The sequence below is a fragment of the Canis lupus genome, chromosome 9, assembly GCF_048164855.1.
Source record: "Canis lupus baileyi chromosome 9, mCanLup2.hap1, whole genome shotgun sequence".
Classification (NCBI taxonomy): Eukaryota; Metazoa; Chordata; class Mammalia; order Carnivora; family Canidae; genus Canis; species Canis lupus.
The window spans coordinates 14,854,312-14,880,259 of NC_132846.1; the positions used below are offsets into that span (position 1 = coordinate 14,854,312).

A 25,948-nucleotide genomic window follows, 5' to 3' on the forward strand; every position below is an offset into this window, starting at 1 on the left:
TATTCTGCCTAGAATTGCTTTAGTATGAAGAAAATTTTTCCGGTGCTCCCCTAAGTCCCATAAACTAACACCTATTAAGTGAAAGTAAAATCTATCATTCTATTAAGAATTATTGAAATTGCTTAATTTTCTTAGTACGGGATAGTGGTAAACTGCTGCCAACCCTACTGATCCACAGGAAGAGTCAAACAAAACCAATTTATCCATTTGGCACTGCAGGCAAGGAAACAGGCATGAAGTGGATCCTGCCAATAATTTAAGGGAGCTCAGAGGTGGAATCTTCCCCAGTCAAGTCTCTAGACAAAAATGTAACCTGGCTGACAACTCAATTATAACCTTCTGAGACCCTGAGTAGAGGACACTAAGCTGTACCCACACTCCCAACTCATAAAAATGATGGGGTGAGGGATCCCTGGGTGGCGCAGCGGTTTGGCGCCTGCCTTTGGCCCAGGGCGCGATCCTGGAGACCCGGGATCGAATCCCACATCGGACTCCCGATGCATGGAGCCTGCTTCTCCCTCTGCCTGTGTCTCTGCCTCTCTCTCTCTCACTGTGTGCCTATCATAAATAAATTAAAAAAAAAAAAAAATGATGGGGTGATAAATGTGTCATTGTTATGCCACTAAGTTTGTGGTCATTTGTTACATAGCAATAAAAACTAATACAGTGAGCCAAGGTGAACAGGAAAAAGAACAGTTAATTTCAGTGGGATCACCAAACCATAGCTCCAGGCCTACATATTTATTTAAATTCACTTAAATATTAAATAATTTATGCTTCATTTAAAAAGGTAATGGTAAAAAAAATAAAAAATAAAAAATAAAAATAAAAAAAAATAAAAAGGTAATGGTAGCAGATTAAGGCCACAAGTGTTTTTTTATTTTTATTTATTTTTTAAAAGATTTTATTTATTTATTCATGACAGAGAGAGAGAGAGAGGCAGAGACACAGGCAGAGGGAGAAGCAGGCTCCATGCACCGGGAGCCCAACGTGGGATTTGATCCTGGGTCTCCAGGATCGCGCCCTGGGCCAAAGGCAGGAGCTAAACCGCTGCGCCACCCAGGGATCCCAGATTTTTATATTATTAATAGCAAAATAGAAGAGAAAAAAAAAAAAAGGAAAAGGAAAAACAATACCTTGGTTGCTGGCAGTAGAAATTCCAGAACAAATGAGGGCAAAAGAGGCAGCAACAGGAGTTTGAAGTCTAAGTGCAGAGGGTGAGGTTCTTTTCCTTCGCCATAAATTTGTATTTACTGTGTTAATTCACTAAGTTTAGAATACTGTTACTACACAATCCTTTTAGGGAAAGACCTGTATCAATTACTCAGAGCACCTGGCAATATTAACTCCACATAATTGTAACAGTTACTAAATACTGTCACTCCATTCTATGGGGTAGAAAGTAAATAAAGATACTTCTTAGCAAAAACAATATGGACAGAAGCCAGGAAATAGTTTCTAGTTTAATAATACCACAACTATATCCAAAATAAAAAATAAAAATAACACTGAATCAAAGATTACTTATAACTGCAGAACATTTTAATTCTAAAGAGCTTTAATACATGAAAAGCCCCATAGTTTCCAAATGCCCATCAAAGAGGGAATGAATTATCAGTCCCATCAGAGCTGGGGGAAAAATTTTTAAAGGGGGTGGAGGGATGAAGGCTGACAACCATTCTCTTTCAAAAAGATAAACACTGTATCCTCAGATAACCGCTCAGAATGTTACTTGATATGAATAGGCAAGAGGGTAATAACTGTCCGTGTTTGCCTTATACTGTATTGGGCAATTAAATGCCAACTGAACTATTCAAGAATGACTTGCTAAAACGTTGAAAAAATGAAAGACTTCGTCCTTGTCATAGACGGCCACTTCCGTGGAACATTCGGTGCACATAACGGGGTGATAGATCTCTTCTGCTTGTGCCTCTGTCTGCTCTGCAGCGTCTTCGTGGTTAGACCTCATCTTCTTATGGCCTCGCCTTTTCTTCCTGTTCTCTGGGATTTTGTATCTTAGAACCTCCTCTTTGTTGACAGAACAATTCATCACAAACATTGCTCTATACTGAGTTTTGTATGATTCATGCCTAAGAAGAAAATGAGATGGAGAATTTGGATTTATGTTCAATTTTAATAGGTTATCCATCCAGATTTTAAGATTTTATTGAAGAAATTAGCTGACACAGTGTTACATTAGTTTCAGCTGTACAATTCAGTGATTCAAGAAGTTTACACTAATTATGCTATACTCACTGGAGGAGAGCTACCTTCTGTCAACATACAATGCTGTTACAGTATCATTGTATTTTACCCCCAGGACTTATTCACTCTTTACCCAGGAGCCTGTGTCTCCCACTCCCCTTCACTCATTTTGGCCATCCCCTACCTTGCTCCCCTCTGGCAATCATCAGTTTATTCTCTGTAATTAAGGGTTTGTTTCTGCTTTTTTGTCTGTTTATTCAATTGTTTTGTTTTTTAGATTCTATATATAAGTGAAATCATACAGTATTTGTCTTTCTCTTATTTCACTTAGTGTAACACCCTTTAGGTCTATCCATGTTGTCACAAATGGCAAGATCTCATCCTTTTTATGGCGAAGTAATACTCTACTGCATATATATAACTATTCTCTCTTTATTCATCAAAACACACTTGTTTCCCTATCTTGGCTATTGTAAATAATACAATACACACAAGTGTGCATATATCTTTTTTAATTATGGTTTTTGTTTTCTTTGGATAAATAGTAGTGGAATTACAACATAGGTTATTTCCATTTTTAATTTTTTGAGGACTCTCCATACTGTTTCCCACAGTGGCTGCACCAATTTACATCCGGACCAACAGTGCACAAAAGTTCCCTTTTCTCCACATCTTCACCAACACTTTTTATTTCACATCTTTTTTTTTAGCCATTATGGCAAGTGTAAGATGACACTTCACTGTGGTTTTGAGTGCATTTCCCTGATAATCAATGATGTTGAGCATCTTTTCATTTATCTGTTGGACATCTATCTATATGTCTACTTTGGAAAAATGTCTATTTAAAAAAAAAGGAGGGATCCCTGGGTGGCACAGCGGTTTGGCACCTGCCTTTGGCCCAGGGCGTGATCCTGGAGACCCGGGATCGAATCCCACGTCGGGCTCCTGATGCATGGAGCCTGCTTCTCCCTCAGCCTGTGTCTCTGCCTCTCTCTCTCTCTCTCTCTCTCTCTATCATAAATAAAAATTAAAAAATTTAAAAAAAAAAGAAAATCTAAAAAAAAAAAGGAAAAATGTCTATTCAGTACTCTGCCCATTTTAATCAGATTATTTGGTTTTTTTGGTGTTGCATTGTATCAGTTCTTTTTATATTTTGGTTTTAATTCCTTATAGATAGGTCATTTGCAAATATGTTCTCCCATTCAGTGAGTTCTCTTTTCATTTTGTTTTTTTTTTATTCTTTTTAAAGATTTTATTTATTTATTCATAGAGACACACAGAGAGAGAGGCAGAGACACAGGCAGAGGGAGAAGCAGGCTCCATGCAGAGAGCCTGACATGGGACTCGATCCAGGGTGTCCAGGATCACGCCCTGGGCTGCAGGCGGTGCTAAACCACTGTGTCACCGGGGCTGCCCTCTCTTTTCATTTTGTTGATGGTTTCCTTCACCATGCAAAAGATTTTTATTTTGGTGTAGTCTCAATAGTTTTTATTTCCCCTTGCCTTAGGAAACATATCTAGAAAAATGTTGCTATGGTCAATGTCAAAGAAACTATTGCCTGTTTTCTTCTAGGAGCTTTATGGTTTCAAGTCTCACATTTAGGTCCTAATCAATTTTGAGTTTATTTTTGTGTATGGTGCTAGAAAGTAGTCCAGTTTTCCCAGAATCATTTATCGAAGAGACTCTTTTTCCCCCATTGTATATTCTTGCCTCTCCATATAGTTTTTTTTTTTTAATATTTTATTTATTTATTCATGAGAGACACAGAGAGCGAGGCAGAGACACGGGCAGAGGGAGAAGCAGGTTCCCTATGGGGAGCCCGATGCAGAACTCGATCTTAGGACCCTGGGATCACAACCCGAGCCAAAGGCAGATGCTCAAATGCTGAGCCACCCAGGCGCCCTGCCTCTCCAGATAGTTAAAATTGAGAACACAAAAAACTTACTAAAATACAACATTGCATTCTCATGAAAAACATAAGAACAAAATGGGAAATTTAAAGAAATGTTAAGAATAGGAAAAACTTGTTAATAGAGAATAGTTTAAAGAATGAATATATCCTCTTTTCCACTACTTTAGAAGTAACTTTTATCTCTGAAAAAAAAAATTGTTTGCTCTTCAAACTTAGAAAAGTTACTGGAAACTTGAGAGTTAATGTTTAAACGATCTTCGACTGTGTCTTTCACACTGAGGCCTACAATTCTGCCCTCCTCTCATTACAAGTGATGCCATTCTTGGGGCACCTGGGTGGCTCAGTTGGTTAAGAGTCTAGTCTGCCTTTGCACTTGATGGGATGAGCACTGGGTGTTATACTATACTGTATGTTGGCAAATCTAACTTATATAAACACAAAGGAAAAAAACAGTCTGCCTTTGCCTCAGGTCATGATCCTGGAGTACTGGATCAAGCCGTGCATCAGGTTCCCTGCTCAGTGGGGAGCTCGCTTCTCCCCCTGCCCCTCCCTCAGCACCAACCCCCCACTCCCTGCCAGTTGTGCATAGACATACACACGGACACACACACACACAAAAGCATGCACTCTCTCTCAAATATCTTTTAAAAAATAAATTTTTAAAATGGTGCCATTCTTACCACCATTTTAGTGGTGGTAAGCTACAGTTTTAAAAGCTTAAAGAGCTTCTGACTTTTATAATGCCCACTTTTGGCTTTATTCCAACAGTTTAAAGAATAGATAATGCTTCATTTGTTCTCCTCATATACTCAGTATTTTCCTACTTCTTTCCCCACTTAATGTTTTTTTCCCCCTTAAACCTCATGCAACAGAAATATCTGGCTAAACATAGTGAACTCAAGTTATACTTTTATTAGTTCCAAATGTTGATCTCCATCACCACCACCACCCACCACCACCAGGAATTTAAACTATGCAACCTGGTACTTCTCCAGATAAGATTATAAAAACTTAATTTATATAGCACTAGATTGGAATCCTGTATTAACATGGAATACAATTTTTATCAAAGGTAATTTCTACATCTACTATTGTAGATGTAAGTTCTACTGCTATATCATTAAAAACTTATTCTGGATACAGAAACTACGTAGTAACAGTTAATTTGGAAGAGAAACAAGTACAGAGACATTTTATTTTTTCTGCATTCCATAAACATGCTCTGAGTGTCAATTTATATACAAAAAGCTTAAGAGTTTATATGGAAAGCACATTTTTTTTAAATTTTTATTTATTTATGATAGTCACACAGAGAGAGAGAGAGAGAGAGGCAGAGACACAGGCAGAGGGAGAAGCAGGCTCCATGCACCGGGAGCCCGACGTGGGACTCGATCCCGGGTCTCCAGGATCGAGCCCTGGGCCAAAGGCAGGCGCCAAACTGCTGCGCCACCCAGGGATCCCTTTTTTATTTTTTTAAAATATTTTATTTATTTATTCAGAGAGAGAGAGAGAGAGAGAGGCAGAGACACAGACAGAGGGAGAAGCAGGCTCCATGCAGGAAGCCCGATGTGGGACTTGATCCCGGGTCTCCAGGATCACACCCCAGGCTGCAGGTGGCGCCAAACTGCTGTGCCACTGGGGCTGCCCAGAAAGCACAACATTTAATTGTTGTAAATGACCAAAAGCCTCAAGCTAGGGATGCCCGGATGGCTCACTGGTTGAGCATCTGCCTTCAGTTCAGGGTGTGATTCCAGGGTCCTGGGATCAAGTCCTACAGCAGGCTCCCTGCAGGAGCCTATGTCTCTGCCTCTCCCTCTGCCTATGTCTCTGCCTCTCTCTGTGTCTCTCAAGAATAAATAAATAAAATCTTAAAAAAAAAAAAAAAAAAAACTCAAGCTGACTAATAAGATAAACTATAGTTGGCTATTCATTGGTTCCTAGAAGAAATCCATCACCTACATCATCACCTAGTTTCAAGTTATCTTGATTCAAAACATGGACTAAGTTAGGAATTTATGAAGCCACTAAAAAGAGGGGGGAGAAAAGGAAAAAAGGTTAAGAGTCTATTTAATTAAAAGAATGAAGGGGGTGTCTAGGTGGCTCAATCAGCTCAATCAACTCTTGATCTCAGGTCCGGTCTGATTTCAGGGTCATGAGCTCAAGACCTATACTGGGCTCCACTAAAAATTAAAGTGGAGGGATCCCTGGGTGGCGCAGTGGTTTGGCGCCTGCCTTTGGCCCAGGGCGCGATCCTGGAGACCCAGGATCGAATCCCACGTCAGGCTCCCGGTGCATGGAGCCTGCTTCTCCCTCTGCCTGTGTCTCTGCCTCTCTCTCTCTCTGTGACTATCATAAATAAATAAAAATTAAAAAAATTAAAAAAAATAAAATAAAATAAAATAAATAAAAATAAAAAAAATAAAAATTAAAGTGGAGCCTACTTAAAATTAAAAATTAAAAAAAAGAAAAGGAAAAAAAAAACCACATGATCATCTCAATTGATTCAGAAAAAGCATTTTTTTTAAAAGATTTTATGTATTTATTCATGACACAGAGAGGCAGAGACACAGGCAGAGGGAGAAGCAGGCTCCATTCAGGGAACTCGACGCGGGACTCGATCCCAGGTCCCCAGGATCACACCTCGGGTTGAAGGCAGCACTAAACTACTGGGCCACTGGGGCTGCCCCAGAAAAAATATTTAATGAAATTCAACACCCATTCATGGTAAAAACACACCATATACTGAAAACAGAAGGAAATTTCTTCAATACAATTAAGACCATATATGAAAAATCCACAGCTAACATCATATTCAATGATGAAAGACGGAAAATTTTTCCTCTAAGATCAGAAACAAGACTAAGGGCAGCCCTGGTGGCGCAGCGGTTTGGCGCCGCCTGCAGCTCAGGGCGTGATCGTGGAGACCCAGGATCGAGTCCCACATCAGGCTCTCTGTATAGTGCCTGCTTCTCCCTCTGCCTGTCTCTCTCTCTCTCTCTGTCTCTATAAATAAGTAAATAAAATCTTTAAAAAAAAAAGAAACAAGACTAAAAAAGTCCTGCTTTTACCACTTCTATTCAGCATAGTACTAGAAGTTCTAATCAGCGATTAGCTTAAGAAAAAGAAATAAAAGGCATCCACACTGGAAAGGAAGAAGTAAAATTTGTTCACAGATGATATGATCTTTACAAGGAAGAAGGGGAGTGGGAGAGATAACCCAAGCAGTCTCCACGTCCAGTGTAGCCCAATGTGGGGCTCAATCACACACCGTGAGATCATGACCTGAGCCAAAATCAAGAGTCAGATGCTTAACTAACTGAGCCACCCAGGCATGCCAATGACATGATCTTTTATGTAGGAAACTCTGAAAATTGCACGAAAACTATCAGAGCTGATAAACTAACTTAGCAAAGCGGCAGAGTACAAAATCAACACACAAAAGCCTGTTCATTTTTATAAATGAGCAAGCCATGAATGATCCAGAAAGGAAAACAGAATAGAGGTTACCACAGGCTGGGACGGGAAGGGATGGGGAATTTTGTCTAGTGGGTACAGTTTCTGTTTGGAATGACAAAAATGTTCTGGAAATGGATTGTGATGACAGATGCACAATATTGTAAAGTAGTTAATGCCAATGAATTGTACACTTAAAATGGTTAAAATAGGGAACAAGAGAAACACCAGTTGAGCATCTGCCTTCAGCTCAAGGCATGATCCCAGGGTCTGGGATCGAGTTCCACATTGGGCTCCCTGTGAGGAACCTGTTTCTCCCTCTGCCTATGTCTCTACCTCTCTCTGTCTCACACGAATGAATGAATGAATGAATGAATGAATGAATGAATGAATGAATGAGGGACACCTGGGTGGCTGAGTGGTTGAGCATCTGACTTTGGCTCAGGGCATGATCCCGGTGTGGGGATCGAGCCCCACACTGGGCTCCCTGTGAGGAACCTGATTCTCCCTCTGTCTATGTCTCTGCTTCTCTCTGTGTCTCTCAAGAATAAATAAATAAAATCTTTTAAAAAATAAATAGTCAATTAGTCCATAGTGAGACACCTGGATGGCTCAGCAGTTGAGTGTCTGCCTTCGGCTAAGGGCTCACAAGTGATCCCAGGGTCCTGGGATCGAGTCCTGCAACAGGCTCCCTACAGGGAACCTGCTTCTCCCTCTATGTCTCTGCCTCTCTCTCCCATGAATAAATAAAATCTTAAAAAAGAAAAAAAGTCCATACTATCCAAAGTCATCTATTGTCAATGCAATTTTATCAAAATTCCAATGGCATTTTTCACAGAAATAGAAAAAAAACCAACAAGCTAAAAAGCTTCAGCATAGCAAAGAAACCATCAACAAAAGGAAATAGAAACCTACGGAATGGAAGAAAATATTTGCAAATCATGTATTTAACAAGGGGCTAATATCCAAGAAACTCATACAACTCAATAGCAAAGAAAAAAAAAAGGCAAAGGCAAAGAACCTGAACAGACATTTTTCCAAAAAAGATATGCAAATGGCCAGCAGGTACATGAAAAGGTGTTCATCATCCTTAATCATCAGGGAAACGTAAATAAAAACTGTAGTGAGGTATTACCTCACACCTGTTAGAATGGCTACCAAAAAGACAAAACAAAAGTGAACACTTGCACATTACTGGTGGGAATGTAAATTGGTATAGTGACTATGGAAAACAGTATGGAGGCGCCTCAAAATATTAAAAATAGAACTACCATATGATTCAGCAATCCCACTTCTGGGTATATAACTGAAGGAAATGAAATCACTCTCTCGAAGAAATATCTGCACCACGACATCAGCCAGGTGATCAAGGTCAACATTAACAGTTAATAAATCTGTTGATTTTTGTTGTTGTTGATAGTCCATGCCCTTGATATAATGTAATGAAAACAACACTTTACCTCTGTGGTCTTCTCCCCAAAAACCTACTGCAGCTTTATTCATAATAGCCAAACATGGAAACTAAGTGTACATGCTACGTGAATGGATAAAGAAAACATGGTGTATAGATACAATGGAATACAAAAAAAAAGAAAGAAAATCCTGTCATTTGTGAAAACATGAATGAACCTCGAGGACACTAAGCTAAATGAAGTCATAGACAAAAAATTACTGAATGATCTCACTTGTATATAAATCCAAAAAAAAAAATGAACAGTAAGAAACAAAGTAGACTGGTGGTTAGTGGGGGAAGGGTGGACAAGTGAAGACTGTCAAGTGGTACAAACTTCCAATTATAAGATGAAGGTCTGAGGATGTAATAAACACAATGTCTACAGTTAACAATCTTGTACTATATACTTGAAGTTGCTAAAAAAAACTAATTTTAAGAGTTCTCAACAAACAAAAAAAGGAAAATACATGAGGTGATGGATGCATTAACCTTATGTAATCATTTAGCAATATATTTGTATATCAAATCATCATGTTGTACACTTCAAACTTACATAATGTTATGTGTCAATTATATCTCGATAAAGCTAGGAAATGATTTTAAATTTTTAAATGGTCTAGTTGACAATAAATTTAATACTCAAATGATGTACTCTTTAATAAAAAGTTTTCAATGGTTAAAACAGTAAATTTTATGTTTTATCACAATTTTTTAAAAAAGAATGTATTTGACAGATTACATCATTCCACAATATATATGCAGTTTCACTGAATCCTTTTAAGTATGTGCTTTATTAGAAAAACTACTTATGAGATGCCTGGGTGGCTCAGTAGTTGAGCGTCTGCCTTCGGCTCAGGTCCTGATCCCGGAGTTCCAGGATCTGGTCCCACATCGGGCTCTCTGCATGGAGCCTGCTTCTCCCTCTGCCTGTGTCTCTGCCTCTCTGTGACTCTCATGAGCAAATAAATAAAATCTTTAAAAAAAAAAAAAAAAAGAAAAGAAAAGAAAAAGCAAAAGAAAAAGAAAAGGAAAAACTACTTAGAACTATGTATAACTAAAAAAAAAAAAAAAAGAACTATGTATAACTAAAATTATTTGTATAAAGATTAGTTATGTAGCAGCAAGGACACAGGAGGACAGAACTTTATCAGAATTCCTAAGTATATACCTCAAAAGTCTATTTCTGATTTAAACAAAAAACCAAGTTGTTTTTCATCATTTTGTGTATGCATGTGTGTGTATGTGTGTTTGTGGTGTGCTATGACACCCTTTATCCATTACCTTTGGCAATCAAGACATAGTGTGGTCATGCAGGCAGGGCAATTCAAGACAGCATCACTATTTGGAACAGGCTGCTGTTGTTGATATGGTCTCTGTATTCCAAAACCATGGTAGCTGGAATAAAAAAAGAAAATGTCGGGGGGGGGGGGGGGGGTAGACACACACTTTAAAGCCAGATCTTGATTTTCTTTTTTTAAGTAGGCTTCACACCTAAAATGGGGCTTGAACTCAAGACCCCAAGATTAAGAGTCACATGCTCTGGGGCACCTGAGTGGCTCAGTCAGGTAAGCATTGAACTCTTGATTCTAGCTCAGGTCATGATCTCAGCGTTGTGAGATCAAGCCCCAAGTCAGGCTCCACTCGGCATGGAACCTGCTTAAGATTCTCTCTCCCCCTCTACCCCTCCCCACCCTCTCAGAGGGAGGGAAGGAGGGAGGGAGGCTCTACCAACTGAGCTAGCCAAGCATCCCCGAGACCCTGATTTCTAATGCCACCCTCCAGTAAAAGAACCTAGTACTCCTAAGAGAAATGACTGATTCTAGGAATGAGGCATATGAAATGAACCTGGAGCATCTTGTAGTGCCAGGAAGTAAGGAAGTGCTCAAAAACAAGGAGGTAGATATATCAAGGGGCACAGAAGCCAACTCAAAGAATTAGAGTTGGCCAAAGCTGAAACAATTAGAACAATAAAATAAAGCAGTATTGGATACAAAATATAAATAAATACTCACAAGTCCATACTGATACAAATGACTAATGACTGAATAAATGAATGAGGGAAGAACGGAGGGAGGGAGAACAGACAAATGTCCCAGATGGAAGAATAACTTATGAAGATACTCTCCTCTCAAGGAAGTGGAGCATAATGCACATAATGACTTCCTTCCAAAGAGTACAGTATAGACAGGAGGGGCGGAGAGTAACTTTACAGTAGAGAAACCTGACAATTCCTTGCTAAGATGATCAAGGTCAACATTAACTATCATAAATCATGTTGACAGTATGTGCCATAATTACAATGTGATGAAAATGGCACTTTATCTCTGTGTTCCTCCTCACCAAAACCCATAATCCCAGTGTCTAATCACGAGAAAAGCATCACACAAATTCCAATAGTGTGGCCTCCTACAATATACCTGACCAGTACTCCCGAAAACTGTTAAGGTCATCAAAACCAAGTAAAGTCTCAGAAACTGTCATAGTCAAGAAGAGCCTGAAAGAGACATTACAACTACAAGTAACACAGTATGCTGGATGAGCTCCTGGAACAGAAAATGCGCAATAGGTAAAAACTAAGAAAATCCAAATAAAGTATGGGCCTTAGTTTATAATAATGAATAAATACTGGTTCATTAATTGTGACAAATGTACCATATTAATGTAACATGTAATAATAGATGAAACCATGTGTGTGTTGTTGTAGGAGAGTATACGGGAACTCTGTTGTTATTGGCTCGATTTCTCTGGAAATCGAAAACTATTCCAAAAACTAAAGTCTCTTGGGGTGTCCGGGCGCCTCATTCAGTTGACATTCCAACTTTTGGTTCGAACTCATGTCATGATTTCATGGGTTGTGGGACCAAGCCTGGAATCGGGCTCCACACTTAGGAGACAGTCACCTGAGATTCTCTCCCTCTGCTCCTCCCCCATGTGTTTTCTCTCTCAAATAAATAAATAAATAAAAATAAAGCCTCTTAATTTGAAAAACCCAGTAAAGCTACATTTAAAAAGCAAGCATGGGGGGATCCCTGGGTGGCGCAGCGGTTTGGCGCCTGCCTTTGGCCCAGGGCGCGATCCTGGAGACCCGGGATCAAGTCCCACGTCAGGCTCCCGGTGCATGGAGCCTGCTTCTCCCTCTGCCTGTGTCTCTGCCTCTCTCTCTTTCTCTCTCTGTGACTATCATAAATTTAAAAAAAAAAAAAAAAAAAAAAAAAAGCAAGCATGTGGGATGCCTAGGTGGCTCAATGGTTGAGCATCTGCCTTTGGCTCAGGTCATGATGCCGGGATTGAGTCCCACATCAGGCTCCCTGCAGAGAGCCTGCTTCTCCCTGTGCCTATGTCTCTGCCTCTCTCTCATGAATAAATAGAATCTTTAAAAAAAGGCAAGCATGTAAGCTTTAGGCGTGTAAAGACTTTTGTCTGTGTTGTTCCTTGCTGCATTTCAAGAATCTAGAACAGTGTCTGGTACATAGTAAATGTTCAATAAACATTTGCAAAAATATAACATGGGTGGCTCAGCGGTTTAGCGCCTGCCTTCGGCCCAGGGCATGATCCTGGAGACCCAGATCAAGTCCCACATGGGGCTCCTTGCATGGAGCCTGCTTCTCCCTCTGCCTGTGTCTCTGCCTCTCTCTCTGTGTCTCTCATGAATAAATAAATAAAATCGTTTAAAATATATATATATATATATATAGCATGAATCTACTTATAAAAGTACTAAAATATGAAAGTATATATTCTTAAAAGGGACTTATGGTAAACTCCCAAAAACTGAACAACAAAAGATAAATCATTTAACGTTACTTCCCAAACTCTCTAAGTGTCTCTGGGGAAAAATACTGAAAATATGTGTACATATTTTATAACCATTGTTAAATCCCTCTAATGCTTACCAGATTTCAAATCCCAAACCCAAGAGAGTAATATATTCATTCAATAGATACTTAATGTGCGCCCATTTAACAAAGTGCATGACTTCTGGGATACAGCAGTGAACAAGACAGCCATGATCACTGCCCTGGTGGCACTTAAAAGGTAGCAAATTCATTATTTTAAGTTGATTTCTGTGGTCCTAATAGGCAACTCCTGGGGGTGCCTTGGTGGCTCAGTTGGTTAAGCATCTGCCTCAGATCATGATCTCAGTCAGGGTCCTGGGATTGAGCCCTGCATCATTGGGCTCCCCGCTCAGCAGGGAGTCTGCTTCTCCCTCTCACTCTGCCTGTGCACCTGCATCTTTCTAAAAATTGTAAAAAAAAAAAAAAAAAAAAAAAAAAAAAGACAACTACTGCTTGGTGCAGGAATATGAATAAATCAATAAAATGTTATTTCTTCTCAAGATTATATAAGGAATGGGGCTCCTGGCTGGCTCAGCTGGTGGAATATTTGACTCTTGATCTTGTGGTCGTGAGTTCAAGCCCTACATTATGGGTAGAGTTTACTTAAAAAAATTTTTTTTGAAGATAACAACAATGAAAATACATTCCATCTTACCTCACTGACAAATTCTATTACCAGAATCAAAAGCTACACTGTAATTTCCTTAACTATCTCAGTATCATTCAGAGACTTAAAATGTTCATTTTACATTGGGGATAATCAAAAAATATTCCTTAAATAAATGAGAGGGGCAGTTGGAGGAAGTGGTGCATGGGTGAAACTGGGAGAGGAAAAAAGAACAAAGTGGGAGAATGGAGGCTAAAAGGTAAGGTACAAACACCCAACACCACCAAAATCTCTCTGGGCTTAAAAATACTGGATTTATCTTTTGTTGTTCAGTTTTCAAGGGTTTATCATCCTAGCCCCTACCTTAGCTAAATCAAAGCTTCCTAGAGTAGGACTCCAGGGTATGCATTTCATCCTTCCCAAGTGATTCTGAAGCACAGCCAGGTTAGGGAAGCACTAGGTAACAGTGGTACACTGACTAGCTTTTAGTTTTGTTTTTTGGGTTTTTTTTTTTTTTTTAAGATTTTATTTCTTTATTCATGAAAGACACACAGAGAGAGACACAGGCAGAGGGAGAAGCAGGCTCCATGCAAGGAGCCCGACATGGGACTCGACCCTGGGTCTCCAGGATCACACCCTGGGCTGCAGGCGGCGGTAAACCGCTGCACCACCAGGGGTGCCCTAGCTTTTAGTTTGATAACAAATCAGCCTTCATAAAATCAAACTGGAAAACAAGGATGGCATTTCCTCTTGGGATGATGAAAATGGTTTGAAATTAAACAGAGGTGGTAGTTGCATAACACTGTGAATACACTATATGCTACTGCATTGTTCGCTTTAAAATGATTAATTTTAAATTAATTAATTGATTTTTATCTCAATTTTAAAAAAGCAAATTTGTGGGGCACCTGGGTGCTTTAGGCAGTTAAGCGTCTGCCTTTGGCTCAGGTCGTGATTCCAGGGCCCTGGGATGGAGCCTCACATGGGGTTCCCCACCCAGCAGGAAGTCTGCTTCTCCCTTTCCCTCTGCCCTTATCCCCTACCCCTGCCCTCCACTCTCCTGTGTGCACATACTCTCTCTCTCAAATAAACAAAACCTTTAAAAAAATCAAATTATTTAAAATTATGTCTATTTGAGAAAAGTCAACTTTGTTTCTTGGAGAGACTGACTACAGCATTTTGAATTCAACAAGTGTTTTAAAAATAAACCATCTGGGGCAGCCTGGGTGGCTCAGCAGTTTAGTGCTGCCTTCGGTGCAGGGCGTGATCCTGGAGGCCCAAGATCAACTCCCACATGGGGCTCCCTGCAAGGAGCCTGCTTCTCCCTCTGCCTGTGTCTCTGCCTCTCTCTCATGAGTAAATAAAATCTTTAAAATAAGTAAATAAATCATCTGACAGGCACCTCAATGGCAGTCAGTTAAGCATCTGTCTCTTGGTTTCAGCTCAGGTTGTGGTCTCAGGGTTGTGGGATCAAGCCCCATGTCGGGCTCCATGCACAGAACAGAGTCCACATAGGACTCTCTCCTCCTCCTCACCATGCTCATTCTCACTCTAATTAAATCTTTTTTTAAATTAAAAATAAAATAAAATAATCATGACTGAAATGTGTTGGTAAATTTCAAAACAAACAATTCAGCAGGGTTTTTTTTTTTCAAAATTCTTTATGTCTATGTGAACATATACATACATTAAAATGTGAATGTAGTGAAAATCCTCTTTTAATTATTTTTCTCTAAAGATTCTAAATATTTAAGTTAAGTTCTTACCCTCTTCTTTGTGCATCAACCCAGGCCTGATCTCTGTTATCTTTTTCAGGATCATATAATAACTCATCATTTGTTGGAATCCTGTGTCGTTTTTTCTTTTTCTTCTTGGTTACCTGTGCTAATTTTGAAAACGTTAAGGATATGGCTAGGTATCATGTCTCAAGTACATACCTCTTTAATACAGAACACAGAATCTTCAGCTACATTTTTTTTTCTATTTATATTTTCCTTAAAAAAATTCTTAACTCTTCCTCCAAATAAACCTCTTGGCCAATTAACAAGGCATTAAAATGAAGATGACAGGGCACCTGAGTGGCTCAGTCAGTTAAGCATCTGCCTTCAGCTCAGGTCATGATCCCAGGGTCCTGAGATCGAGCCCCACATTGGGCTCCCTGCTTAGCAGGGGGCCTGCTTCTCCCTCCCCCTCTGCTGCTCTCCTTGCTTGTGCTGTCTCTGTCAAATAAATAATTAAAATCTTAAAAAAAAAAAATCAAAGATAACAGAAGATGAAAAAATTGTTTCTTCACTAAAAACATAGTGCTGGGCATCCTGGGTGGCTCAGCGGTTTAGCGCTGCCTTCAGCCCAGGGCGTGATCCTGGAGACCCGGGATTGAGTCCCACGTCGGGCTCCCTGCATGGAGCCTGCTTCTCCCTCTGCCTGTGTCTCTGCCTCTCTCTGCATCTCTCTGTGTCTCTCATGGATAAATAAATAAAATCTTAAAAAAAATAAAAAATAAAATAAAAAATAAAAACATAGTGCTATCTCAAGAACTGAACTCACATAATGAGAATTTGGTCTCAGAAAAGCCACTCAAAGTGAACCAAGATCAGAAACGTTTTGATGTTATAATTGTCAACAAGTTCCTATATATAAAATGCTACTGAAATCAGAACAAAAATATTTCAAAAATGAAAAAACAAAGGCACCAGGGTGGCTCAGTCACTTGAGTATTCAACTCATGATTTTAGCTTGGGTCATGATCTCAGGGTCATGAGATCGAGCCCCACGTCAGGCTCTGAACTCAGGGTGAGTGCTTGAGGTTCTGTCTCCCTCTCCTTCTGCCACTCCCCCGACTCACGTAAGCAGGCACATGCACATGTGATCGCTCTCAAAATAAATAAATAAAATCTTTTTTAAAAAGTGAAAAAACACTGGTTATCCACATGCACTAGACTTTAAAATGTACTTATATAGGTTAATATTTAAGTAATAATATATAAAAATATAAAATTGTTTCTTGGGGTACCTGGGTGGCACAGTCAGTTGAGCACTCAGGTTTTGGCTCAGGTCATGATCTCAAGGTTGTGGGACTGAGCCCCACTCTGTAGAGAGTCCGCTTGAAACTCTCCATATCTCTGTCTCTTTCTCTCTCCCCCTCCTCTGCTCCTCCCCACCCCATACATGTGAACTTTCTCTAAAATAAACAAATAAATCTTTAAAATATGTATATATAAAATTTTTTCTTTACCATATAAATGTGTCATTTGTGCATTCCAGTGTAATTATGATATTAAGTTAATTTTAACTCTTATGTTCACTTTTGCTCAGATTTTATACAAAATCAATTCCAGAGAATAGAGAAGCCAATAAAAAAGCAATGAGTTAGAAAAATATAAAATATATATGTTTGTATATTTTCTGTAAAACTATAGGAACTATTCACAGGTGTGAAAGCAAATATTATTGCACTAAGGAACCTTAAGGAAGGGGGGGCCAAGAGCCCTAAGGAAGTCAGGACTGAGTCAGGACACACTCTCCTTGTCGTATGCCCATGCAGCACCATGGCTGGTCCCACGTCCTCATATGTGCATTCCTATCTGTTCTTATTCATCATTCCTGCTTTTGTTTTCACATCAATGGCCTACAATTTCTAAAAGATAAAACTCAGAGGGAAACCCTAATGTCCAAAAATTGTTAGGTAAACCTTTTTTCTATAAAATGTAACCACTAAACCTGGTAAACATGCTACTAACCTGTTTTGTCTTCATCTTCAGAATCAGAATCAAAATATATATCATCATAGTACTTTGTCAGAGCTGTTCCAACTTTTCCAGTTCCTGAGGAAGACCCTATTTACATAAGGACAGTTTACAGACTAAATCATATGGAACTAAAAAGGAAAAAAACTCAATATACTCTTCTATCACCTCAAAGTAGTATCAATTCATTCCCAATCTCATGTGGGTGGAAAAAGACTTTCACATCAATGACTTACTGAATTTCTGTGCCCTGTGCAATTACAGAGGACTATAATTGTTAATTACAGTAATTAAGTGTTCCAGATCATGAGAAAATCTCTCACCTTTCCCACAAATCTAATTCAATAAAATCGCCTATTTCTAAGTTGCCACCATACACAGCTCTACCTTTCAGCCATGCAGTACACTGTGACAAACAAGGAATAAACATCTCATTGTAGGGGACTTTAAGGGAGAGAGGGTAAGAGCCCTAAGAGAGGCAAGGGGCATGATTCAGGGACACACACTCTTCCTTTCTTCAGTTTTCCCTCATGCCATGACTCAGACTATATTCATGTTCTCATATCCCTGTCTCCCTAATTCTTCCTCTTAATTCACATCTGCTTTTGCTTTTATTATTACTATTATATATGCTTTCTGTTCCTAACAATTAATACATGGAAACCAAAGCTGAGGCACAAATCAGTTTTTGGGTAAGGTACACTTTACATAAAAATGAAGTATCAAAATGAAGTATGTTTCATTACTTTCTAAAATGAGATAGGAATTTGTGATGACCAATCATTCAATCTGCCATATCAGTGCTATATAATCCTAAAAATACCTTTAAAAGCTTGGGTCTTTTTTATCCTGGGGTAAAAATTACAAAAGGAGGGGAGCCTGGGTGCCTCAGTGGGTTGAACATCTGTCTTCAGCTCAGGTCATAATCTCAGGGTTCTGGGATCAAGCCCTACATTAAGCTCCCTGCTCAGCAAGGAGTCTGCTTCTCCCTCTCCCTCTGCTCCCTTCCACCCCCATTCATGTGCACTCATGAATAAAAAAATAAAATCTCTCAAATAAATAAAATATCTTTTAAATATTTATTTATTTATTTATTCATGACAGACATAGAGAGATAGAGAGAGAGGCAGAGACACAGGCAGAGGGAGAAGCAGGCTCCATGCCGGGAGCCCAACACGGAACTCGATCCTGGGACTCCAGGATCGTGCCCTGGGCCAAAGGCAGGAGCTAAACCGCTGAGCCATCCAGGGATCCCCTCAAATAAATAAAATCTTAAAAAAAAAATTACAGGGCACCTGAGTGGCTCAGTTGGTTAAGTGTCTGCCTTCAGCTCAGGTCATGATCCTGGGGCCCTGGGATTAAGCCCCATGTCAGGCTCCTATTCTCGTGGAGCTTAGAAAGTTATTTATATGAAAATCTAACTAAAAGTTTACCTGTTTCCAGAGAGGATAACTTGTCCTCCATTGTTTTTATGGTGGAATTTAATTCAGCTTCCATTTCTTTTTCAAATTCATCTTCACTAGATGATTCACTTTCTCCAGTAAGACATTCTCTGATGAGTTTTCTTTTTTGGTCAGGAGTTCCATGTAAAAGCACATCCACTTCATCTTCAGAACTAGTATGCATTTAAATCATAAAGCATATAAATACTAAAGAATTAAAATAATTTAAAACACCCATCATCTCACTGTCCAACAATTTTAAGTTTTACAAGGTTGCATTTATCTATCATACTACATATAGCTAGCTATTCTCATTTCTTGGGATGTCTGGGTGGCTCAATCAGTTAAATATCTATCTTTGGCTCAGGTCATGATCATGGAGTCCTGGATAGAGCCCCACATCAATCAGTGGGAAGTCAGGGAGTCAGCTTCTCCCTCTCCCTCTGCCCCTTGCCCCCCCATCATGCACATGTAATTGCACTCTCACAAATAAAAATCTTTAAAAAAAAATAAAGATCAACCATTTCTACATATTTCCAAATACAATTCTAATGTCTGCATTACATTTCCTTTTATAGATGCTGTACACTTATAACTCTTTGCTAATACAATGAATATCTTTGTAAAGTATATATAATTTTGTCTCCATTGATTTCCTTAGGATAAATGTCTAGAAGGAGACATATAAACATCTCTCTGACTTCTTGAATTTTCACACTGCTTTCCTAAAGCACTGCATCAATTCCTAACTCCATCAGCAGTGAAAAGTTTACTTCACAGAACTGGGATTTTTTTAAAACTCTGAGTACTTAAATAAAACTTAATATATGTAACTAACATGCAGATAATATACCCAAACAAAATGTTAAGATAGTAATTACATATTAGTTATAAAGGCACAACGCTATAGAGAACTATAAAGAGAAAGTAAGATTATATTACAAATTCTCCTGAGCAATTACTGCTAATTTACTTGGCCCTTTGCACCTGGGTTTCCCATCAGTAACAGTATGACAGGATTAAAGGAGATATCAGAAAGAACGAAATGTTATCAAAATGAAGGAAACACGTAAGGTATTTCTAATATAATCAATAGGACATAAATAATATCCAATTATTTGTGGTCTGATGAATAGCAACAGAATGCCCCTGGTTTTTATTCCTCTGTTTTCTTCTTCTAGAACAATGCTTTTGAGCCTCCAGCAGAAGATATATCCAAAAAATGCAATTCACACCAATCAATTTTGCTAATAATGGAGGCCTTAGCCGGATTTTACTCCCAAGAGAATTTCCCATCTAACATTCCTCATCCTGCCCAGGATGAGGCTCCCTTTCTCCATTACCACTATATTCATTTGGGTCCTCTTTAACTCTGCCTGTCCCACCATATACTAAGGATCTCCAGGCCTTCAAAATCTTTATATTATGTTCCACCTTAAATCCTGCTGCCAGAATGTTAGTCCTAAGAACTCTCATCACATCACTACCCAATTCTGAAAAAAACCATCCAGGCCAAACCTCTGAGCACAGCATTCAAAACAGCCTTCCCTATTTGGTTTCAACTTTTCTTTTTTTTTTTTTTTTTTTAAGATTTTTATTTATTCATGAGAGACAGAGAGAGAGAGGCAGAGACACAGGCAGAGGGAGAAGCAGGCTCCATGCCAGGAGCCTGACATGGGACTCGATCCTGGGTCTCCAGATCAGGACCTGGACTGAAGGTGGCGCTAAACCGCTGAGCCACCCGGACTGCCCTCAACTTCTCTTTTCAACCTTACATCTCACCCTTGAACTACACCACTGGTCTCCAACTGGGGGGTATTTTGCCCTCTAGGGTACATATAGCATAGCTAGAGACATTTTTTACTGTTACAACAAGGAGGGGCTAGTAGCACTTCGTGGGCAGAGGTCAGGGATGCTGTTAAACATCCTGCAATGCACAGGACAGCCCCCCACAATAGATGTCAATGCTACTGAGGCTGAGAAACTCTCATCTATCCTATATTCCAGTTTTTCCACAGTGGAATGTAGATTATTTTAAGGAGTCTCAGGATAGACAAGCCACTAATAACTCCGAAGCCATTGCTGGTGGGAATCTAAAATAATACAATTACTATGGAAAACAGCTTGCTTAGTTTCTTATAAAACTAAATGCAACTACCATACAACCCAGCAATCACACTCCTTGGCATTTATCCCAGAGAAATGAAAATACATTCACACAAAAACCTATACATGAATGTTTATAGATGCTTTATTCACGAATCAAAATTAAAAATAACTAGACATCTTTCAATAAGGGAATGGCTAAAACAAATGTGAAATAGTCCTTAGCAATAAAAAAGGAATGACTCACTGATACTTGCAACAATGTGGATGAATCTCCAGAGAATTACACTGAATGAAAAAAGCCAATCCCCAAAAGTCACATACTGCATGATTCCATTTATTTAATACCCTTGAAAAGGACAAAATTATAGAAGTGGAGAATAGATTAATGGTTACCAGCATTTACGTAGGGCACGATGGGGCAGAAGTGGGCAAATGAGGGATTCTTATGGTGATGGAAATGTTCTCTATCTCAACTACACTAATGTCAATACCCCAGTTGTGATATTACACTAAAATTTTGTAAAATACACTGAGGGAAACTGGGTAGAGGGGACACAGAATCCCTCTGTATTATTTTCTAACTTTTCTTGTGGCATAATTTACTGTCATAAGTTCATGCATTTTTAAATATACACTTCACTGATTTTTTTTTTTAAGATTTTATTTTTATTTATTCATGAGAGACACACAGAGAGAGGCAGAGACATAGGCAGAGGGAGAAGCAAGCTCTCTCAGGGGAGCCCAATGCAGGACTCAATCCCAGAATCCTGGGACCACAACCTAAGCCAAAGGCAGACACTCAACCACTGAGCCACCCAGGTGCCCCCAATTCATTGATTTTTTTTTTTTTTTAGCATACTATTTCTTACAACTACATGTGAACCTACTTCAAAATAAAGTTTAATTTAAAAACTTAAATCACAAGGCAAGAGAGTTAGTTTTATTACAAACTTTATCTAATCCTTGTGATTATTCCAAGAGAAGTGTTTAGCACTGCTAGGTGAGGTGATACATTATGGGCCATGTACATTCTTAATGAGTGTGTCAAGAATGCAAGGTTCTCACCACTCAGGCCATTTCTCAGGGTTATGTTTGCAGTATGTAACCTTGAGGGATGAGGTGATGTCTCTTTCCAGAAGAAAGGACTTGCTTATTTACTGACTGCTGTAAAAGAAGTGGATGCTCCAAGCTCAAATGGTCCTTAGCCATGATGCCAACCCGTTGAGTGTGAAGCATCCACCTGAGTCTCTCTGTGCAACCCCTGTAAGAGTTGGGAAGTAACAGCAACCAACACGAACATGAAGCTCATGCTGCTTGCACCGTGAGTAGTCTCTGACCTAGGAGTCTCATATCTTCTGCCAGGTTCTATGAAACAGTAACACGCTATAAAATATTAGCTTATAAATATGGTAAAATCAAATCCTGAGAGACACCTCTTAAACACCTCTCAAATCTCTCCAATCTCCCTTTTTAAGACAACAAGCACTTGGGGCACCTAGGTGGCTGTTGGTTAGGCATCTGCCTTCAGCTCAGGTCATAATCCCAAGGTCCTGGGATCCAGCCCCACATCAGGCTCGCTGCTCAATGGAGAGTGTGCTTTTCCCTCTTCTGCTGCTCCCCCAGCTCCTGCTCTCGCTCTGGCAGGCCCACTCTCTCCAAGTAAATAAATAAAATCTTAAAAAAAAAAAAAAAAAAAAAGGACAAGCACTAGATTCAGAGCTTCGAGCAGGCAAAAAAAAAAAAAAAAAAACACACAACTGTAATTACAGTTTCATTTTCACAGCATTTTTTAGTTAACCTTACCAGTGGCAACTGTCACAGGATTACAGAGCTTAAGAAAAAGAAGAAAAGAAAAAAAAAGAAAAGAAAAGAAAGAAAAGAAAGACAATACTATAAAAATCTTAAAAATCTTAAATAAGTTGTAACATGTGAATGTGGAAATTGTAATGGCTGACTAACTCAGGTCCAGGAAACAGTGCTATATTCCAATTAAACTGAATTACTGGGGGATCCCTGGGTGGCTCAGTGGTTTAGCGCCTGCCTTTGGCCCAGGGTGTGATCCTGGAGCTCTGGGATGGGATCAGGTCCCACATTAGGCTCCCTGCATGGAGCCTGCTTCTCCCTCTGCCTGTGCCTCTGCCTCTCTCTCTCTGTGTCTCTCATGAATAAGTGAATAAAATATTTTAAAAAATAAACTGAAAAAAATAAAAAAATAAACTGAATTACTAAGTGAGACCTACTAATTCATATACTTCCTTTAACAGACCAGACCCATTACCTGAAACTTTCGCAAGGAATCTTGGAATCCATCCTCACTCCCCACAAGAGAAATCTTCACAGCAGTCCGATCTCCCAAGCCCACAACTCCTCCCCAGGATAATATGAGGAAACATTACGATTGGAGGAAAGACAGTTTCACAGAAAGCTTAGCTGAGCAGAATGCTTTAGAGTTTATGAACAGGATCTGCTGTCAGCTTTTAAAACGGGGTAAGGGACGCCTGGGTGGCTCAGCAGTAGAGGGTCTGCTTTCAGCTCAGGGCGTGACTGGGTCAAGTCCCTCATAGGGCTGGCTCCCCGTGGGGAGCCTGCTTCCCCCTCTGCCTGTATCTTTGCCCCTCTCTGTGTGTGCCTCGTGAATAAATAAAATCTTAAAAAAATAAAAAACGGATAAATCTGCCAAAAAATCTCTTGCCGACATACCTGCATGTTCCCCCCAAGTAGGGTTAATCCCTCTTCCTGGAATTTCCCATGGAACTTCATCTGTGTCTATCTCAGGTCCTTGTTTTCTAAATACTCTTCTGAGAAACATACTTATTTCCAAGGTATATATATATGTTCCGAGATACGCATCTTATTTCCCCTACTACACTGAGAGCCCGTAGAAAACTGCAGCCCCGAGCAAGCATATAATAGGTGCTCAAAAAAAGCCTGAGCATTCCCTTATTTCTGTTGATGGCACTTTAGTCTTCAAGACGGTCATTTCACATTAAGCCCCACTAGTCTCACAACACACTTAAGATATCGCTATTATATTTCCTTTTTATAGGCGAGGAAAATCGCAGGTAAGTGACTTGCTTTCACCCACAGTGCTAGTAAGTTGCAGAGGCAGAATTTGATCCCAAGGCTTCTGAAGACTTACGCGTAATTCCCGAATATCCCGGTTCCCCGCGCAAGTGTCGGCCCCGCCTCCCCGGGGCTGCGCCACCTCACCAGAACCCCACTCGGCGTCCCACAGGCGAGAGGGGGGCGCAAAAGGCGCCCGAACGGCTGGGCCAAGGGTCCGCAAGGGCCTGGCAGGCGCAGCGACTGGAGGAGGCTAATAAGGCCAGGCCTCGGGCCGAAGCCTCGGGGGCCGGAACCGGGCCGGGGCCCACCTGCTCAAAGCGGGTTCCTCGTCGCTAGGCTCTTCCACTGCGTAGGGGTCGTACTCCTCCTGGAGCCGGCTCATGGTGACCTACACCCTCGGACGCCGACTACAAGCGTCCACACAGCATCTGTTTACGCCACAGGTACCCGGGCTAGAGCGTCCGCACGTCCACTTCCGCCGACGTTTCCGCGCCCTCCCCGCGCGCCTGCGCAGATCGTCCCAGGGCGAGGGCGGGGGAGGGGCGGGGGAGGGGAGAGGGCGGGGGAGGGGAGAGGGCGGGGGAGGGGCGGGGGCGGAGTCCTAGTGCCTCTCCGCGGCCGTGCGCGGTTTCTGCTTACCTGGAAGCAGCTGCATAATTACCGAAAATACTAATCGGCAGCCTCCTAAGTAGCAGTCTCTGAGATGAGCCCTCTATGTGCAGCGTCTCACGTCGTGACGTGAAGAAGCAGAAAACTGGATGCTGGGCAGCCCGGGTGGCTCAGCGGTTTAGCGCCGCCTTCAGCCCAGGGTGTGATCCTGGAGACGGAGGATCGAGTCCCACGTCGGGCTCTCTGCATAGAGCCTGCTTCTGCCTCTGCCTCTGCTTCTGCCTCTCTCTGTGTGTCTCTATAAATAAATAAATTTTAAAAGAGAGAGAGAGAGAGAAACTAGATGCTGAGGGGACATGCAGACAAATCTGAGCCAGTAGGTCCCAGACACCAGCACCTGATTGATGTCCCTCCAACCTTCAAGCCTCAAGGCCTTCTGACTTCTTTCTACCGCACGGCTGCCTCACCTTCCCCTTCACCGCTATTCGCTCCTCTGTCTGACTTCGGCCCGACTGTCTACTGAAAGTTGCTAGCTCTCACCAGTTAATTCCTAATTACCTTTTCTTGGCCTCTTCTCAGTCCCAGCCTTTGGTCCTTGTCCATTTCCGCTCAGTACTTGAGATGAGGCAGATGATAATTTGAAATGAGTCCTCTTGATTGTGAAACTGTTCGCCGCCTTGTTTCTATACTGGCCTGTTCTCAAGCTCCTGTTCCTCTTCGTGATCCTATTCAGATAACTACCCATTTTATTTGGTCCTTGCCCTCTCCTTGGGTACTATAATGGATTTCCAGTTGCCTGGGCAGATAATCTCCACGGCTGCACCACTGGTAATTCAAATCAGTGTAGTCCAAACCCAACTCAGCATCTTCCACCCCATTTCTATACCTCAACCAATAGCTATTTTGACTCTTGATTTTCTGCTCACTTCCTCCATCCTTACTACTGCTATAGGCTTGAATCTTGGTTGACTCCTTCCTCTGTCCCTCCATGAGCCCTTAATTCCCAATTCCTATGATCAGTTAGTAATGCCTCTTTCATGCACATCCTATCACCCCCACCTCTCACCTTGACTACTGATATAGGCTCCTAATTGACAGCCTTGTTTGCTTTGTTCCCTCTATGCCACTCTATATAGCAGAGTAACCCTTTCCAATCTGGACAATTTCCTACCTAAAAAGTTCTAATAGTTTGCCTTTACCTGCTGATCTTTTCACCTTATCATGCAGTATTCTTGGCCCTCCACAATGCTTCAATACATCATGCCAAACTGATATCCCTACACATATCCAACACAATTTGCTGATTCAAGAATACGTCCCAGAAGGAAAAAAAAAGAATACGTATCATGCCTTCCATGACTAGGCTTTTGTTTATGCTGTTCGTTGGAGCTCCTCCTCCTACTTTTAATTCCATTATCCAAACCCTATCTATCCTTCAGGATGCATTTGCAAGCAATGGATGGGTCAGTAACTAGACAGAATGACCTTTTTAGGATATCTCTCAGCCATG

General features: G+C 40.5%; 1 protein-coding gene across 3 annotated transcripts; it reads right to left on the reverse strand.

The window, feature by feature from the left end:
- Nucleotides 1–1,520: 1,520 nt before the first annotated feature.
- On the reverse strand, nt 1,521–24,325 carry EAPP (E2F associated phosphoprotein). Of its 3 annotated transcripts, XM_072838228.1 has the most exons (6): nt 24,138–24,324; nt 18,646–18,827; nt 17,207–17,302; nt 15,233–15,350; nt 10,305–10,418; nt 1,521–2,090 (listed from the first exon to the last, which is right to left on the reverse strand). In XM_072838228.1, the coding sequence occupies exons 1-6, from the start codon at nt 24,209–24,211 to the stop codon at nt 1,814–1,816; spliced, it is 861 nt and encodes a 286-aa protein (XP_072694329.1). In that variant the 5' UTR covers nt 24,212–24,324; the 3' UTR covers nt 1,521–1,813. The 3 variants fall into 3 exon arrangements, with proteins under 3 accessions (XP_072694329.1, XP_072694331.1, XP_072694330.1); XM_072838230.1 differs by lacking the exon at nt 15,233–15,350 and having other exon boundaries at nt 24,138–24,325; XM_072838229.1 differs by lacking the exon at nt 10,305–10,418 and having other exon boundaries at nt 24,138–24,325.
- Between the last annotated feature and the right edge of the window lie 1,623 nt (nt 24,326–25,948).

Coding starts and splice junctions, on each gene's coding strand:
- EAPP (XM_072838228.1), bottom strand. CDS start 24,211: ATGAGCCGGCTCCAGGAGGAGTACGACCCCTACGCAGTGGAAGAGCCT. Junction 18,828..24,137: donor GAGGAACCCGCTTTGAGCAG/GTGGGCCCCGGC, acceptor AATGCATACTAG/TTCTGAAGATGAAGTGGATG. Junction 10,419..15,232: donor GTTGATGCACAAAGAAGAGG/GTAAGAACTTAA, acceptor TTTTTATTCCAG/CTACCATGGTTTTGGAATAC.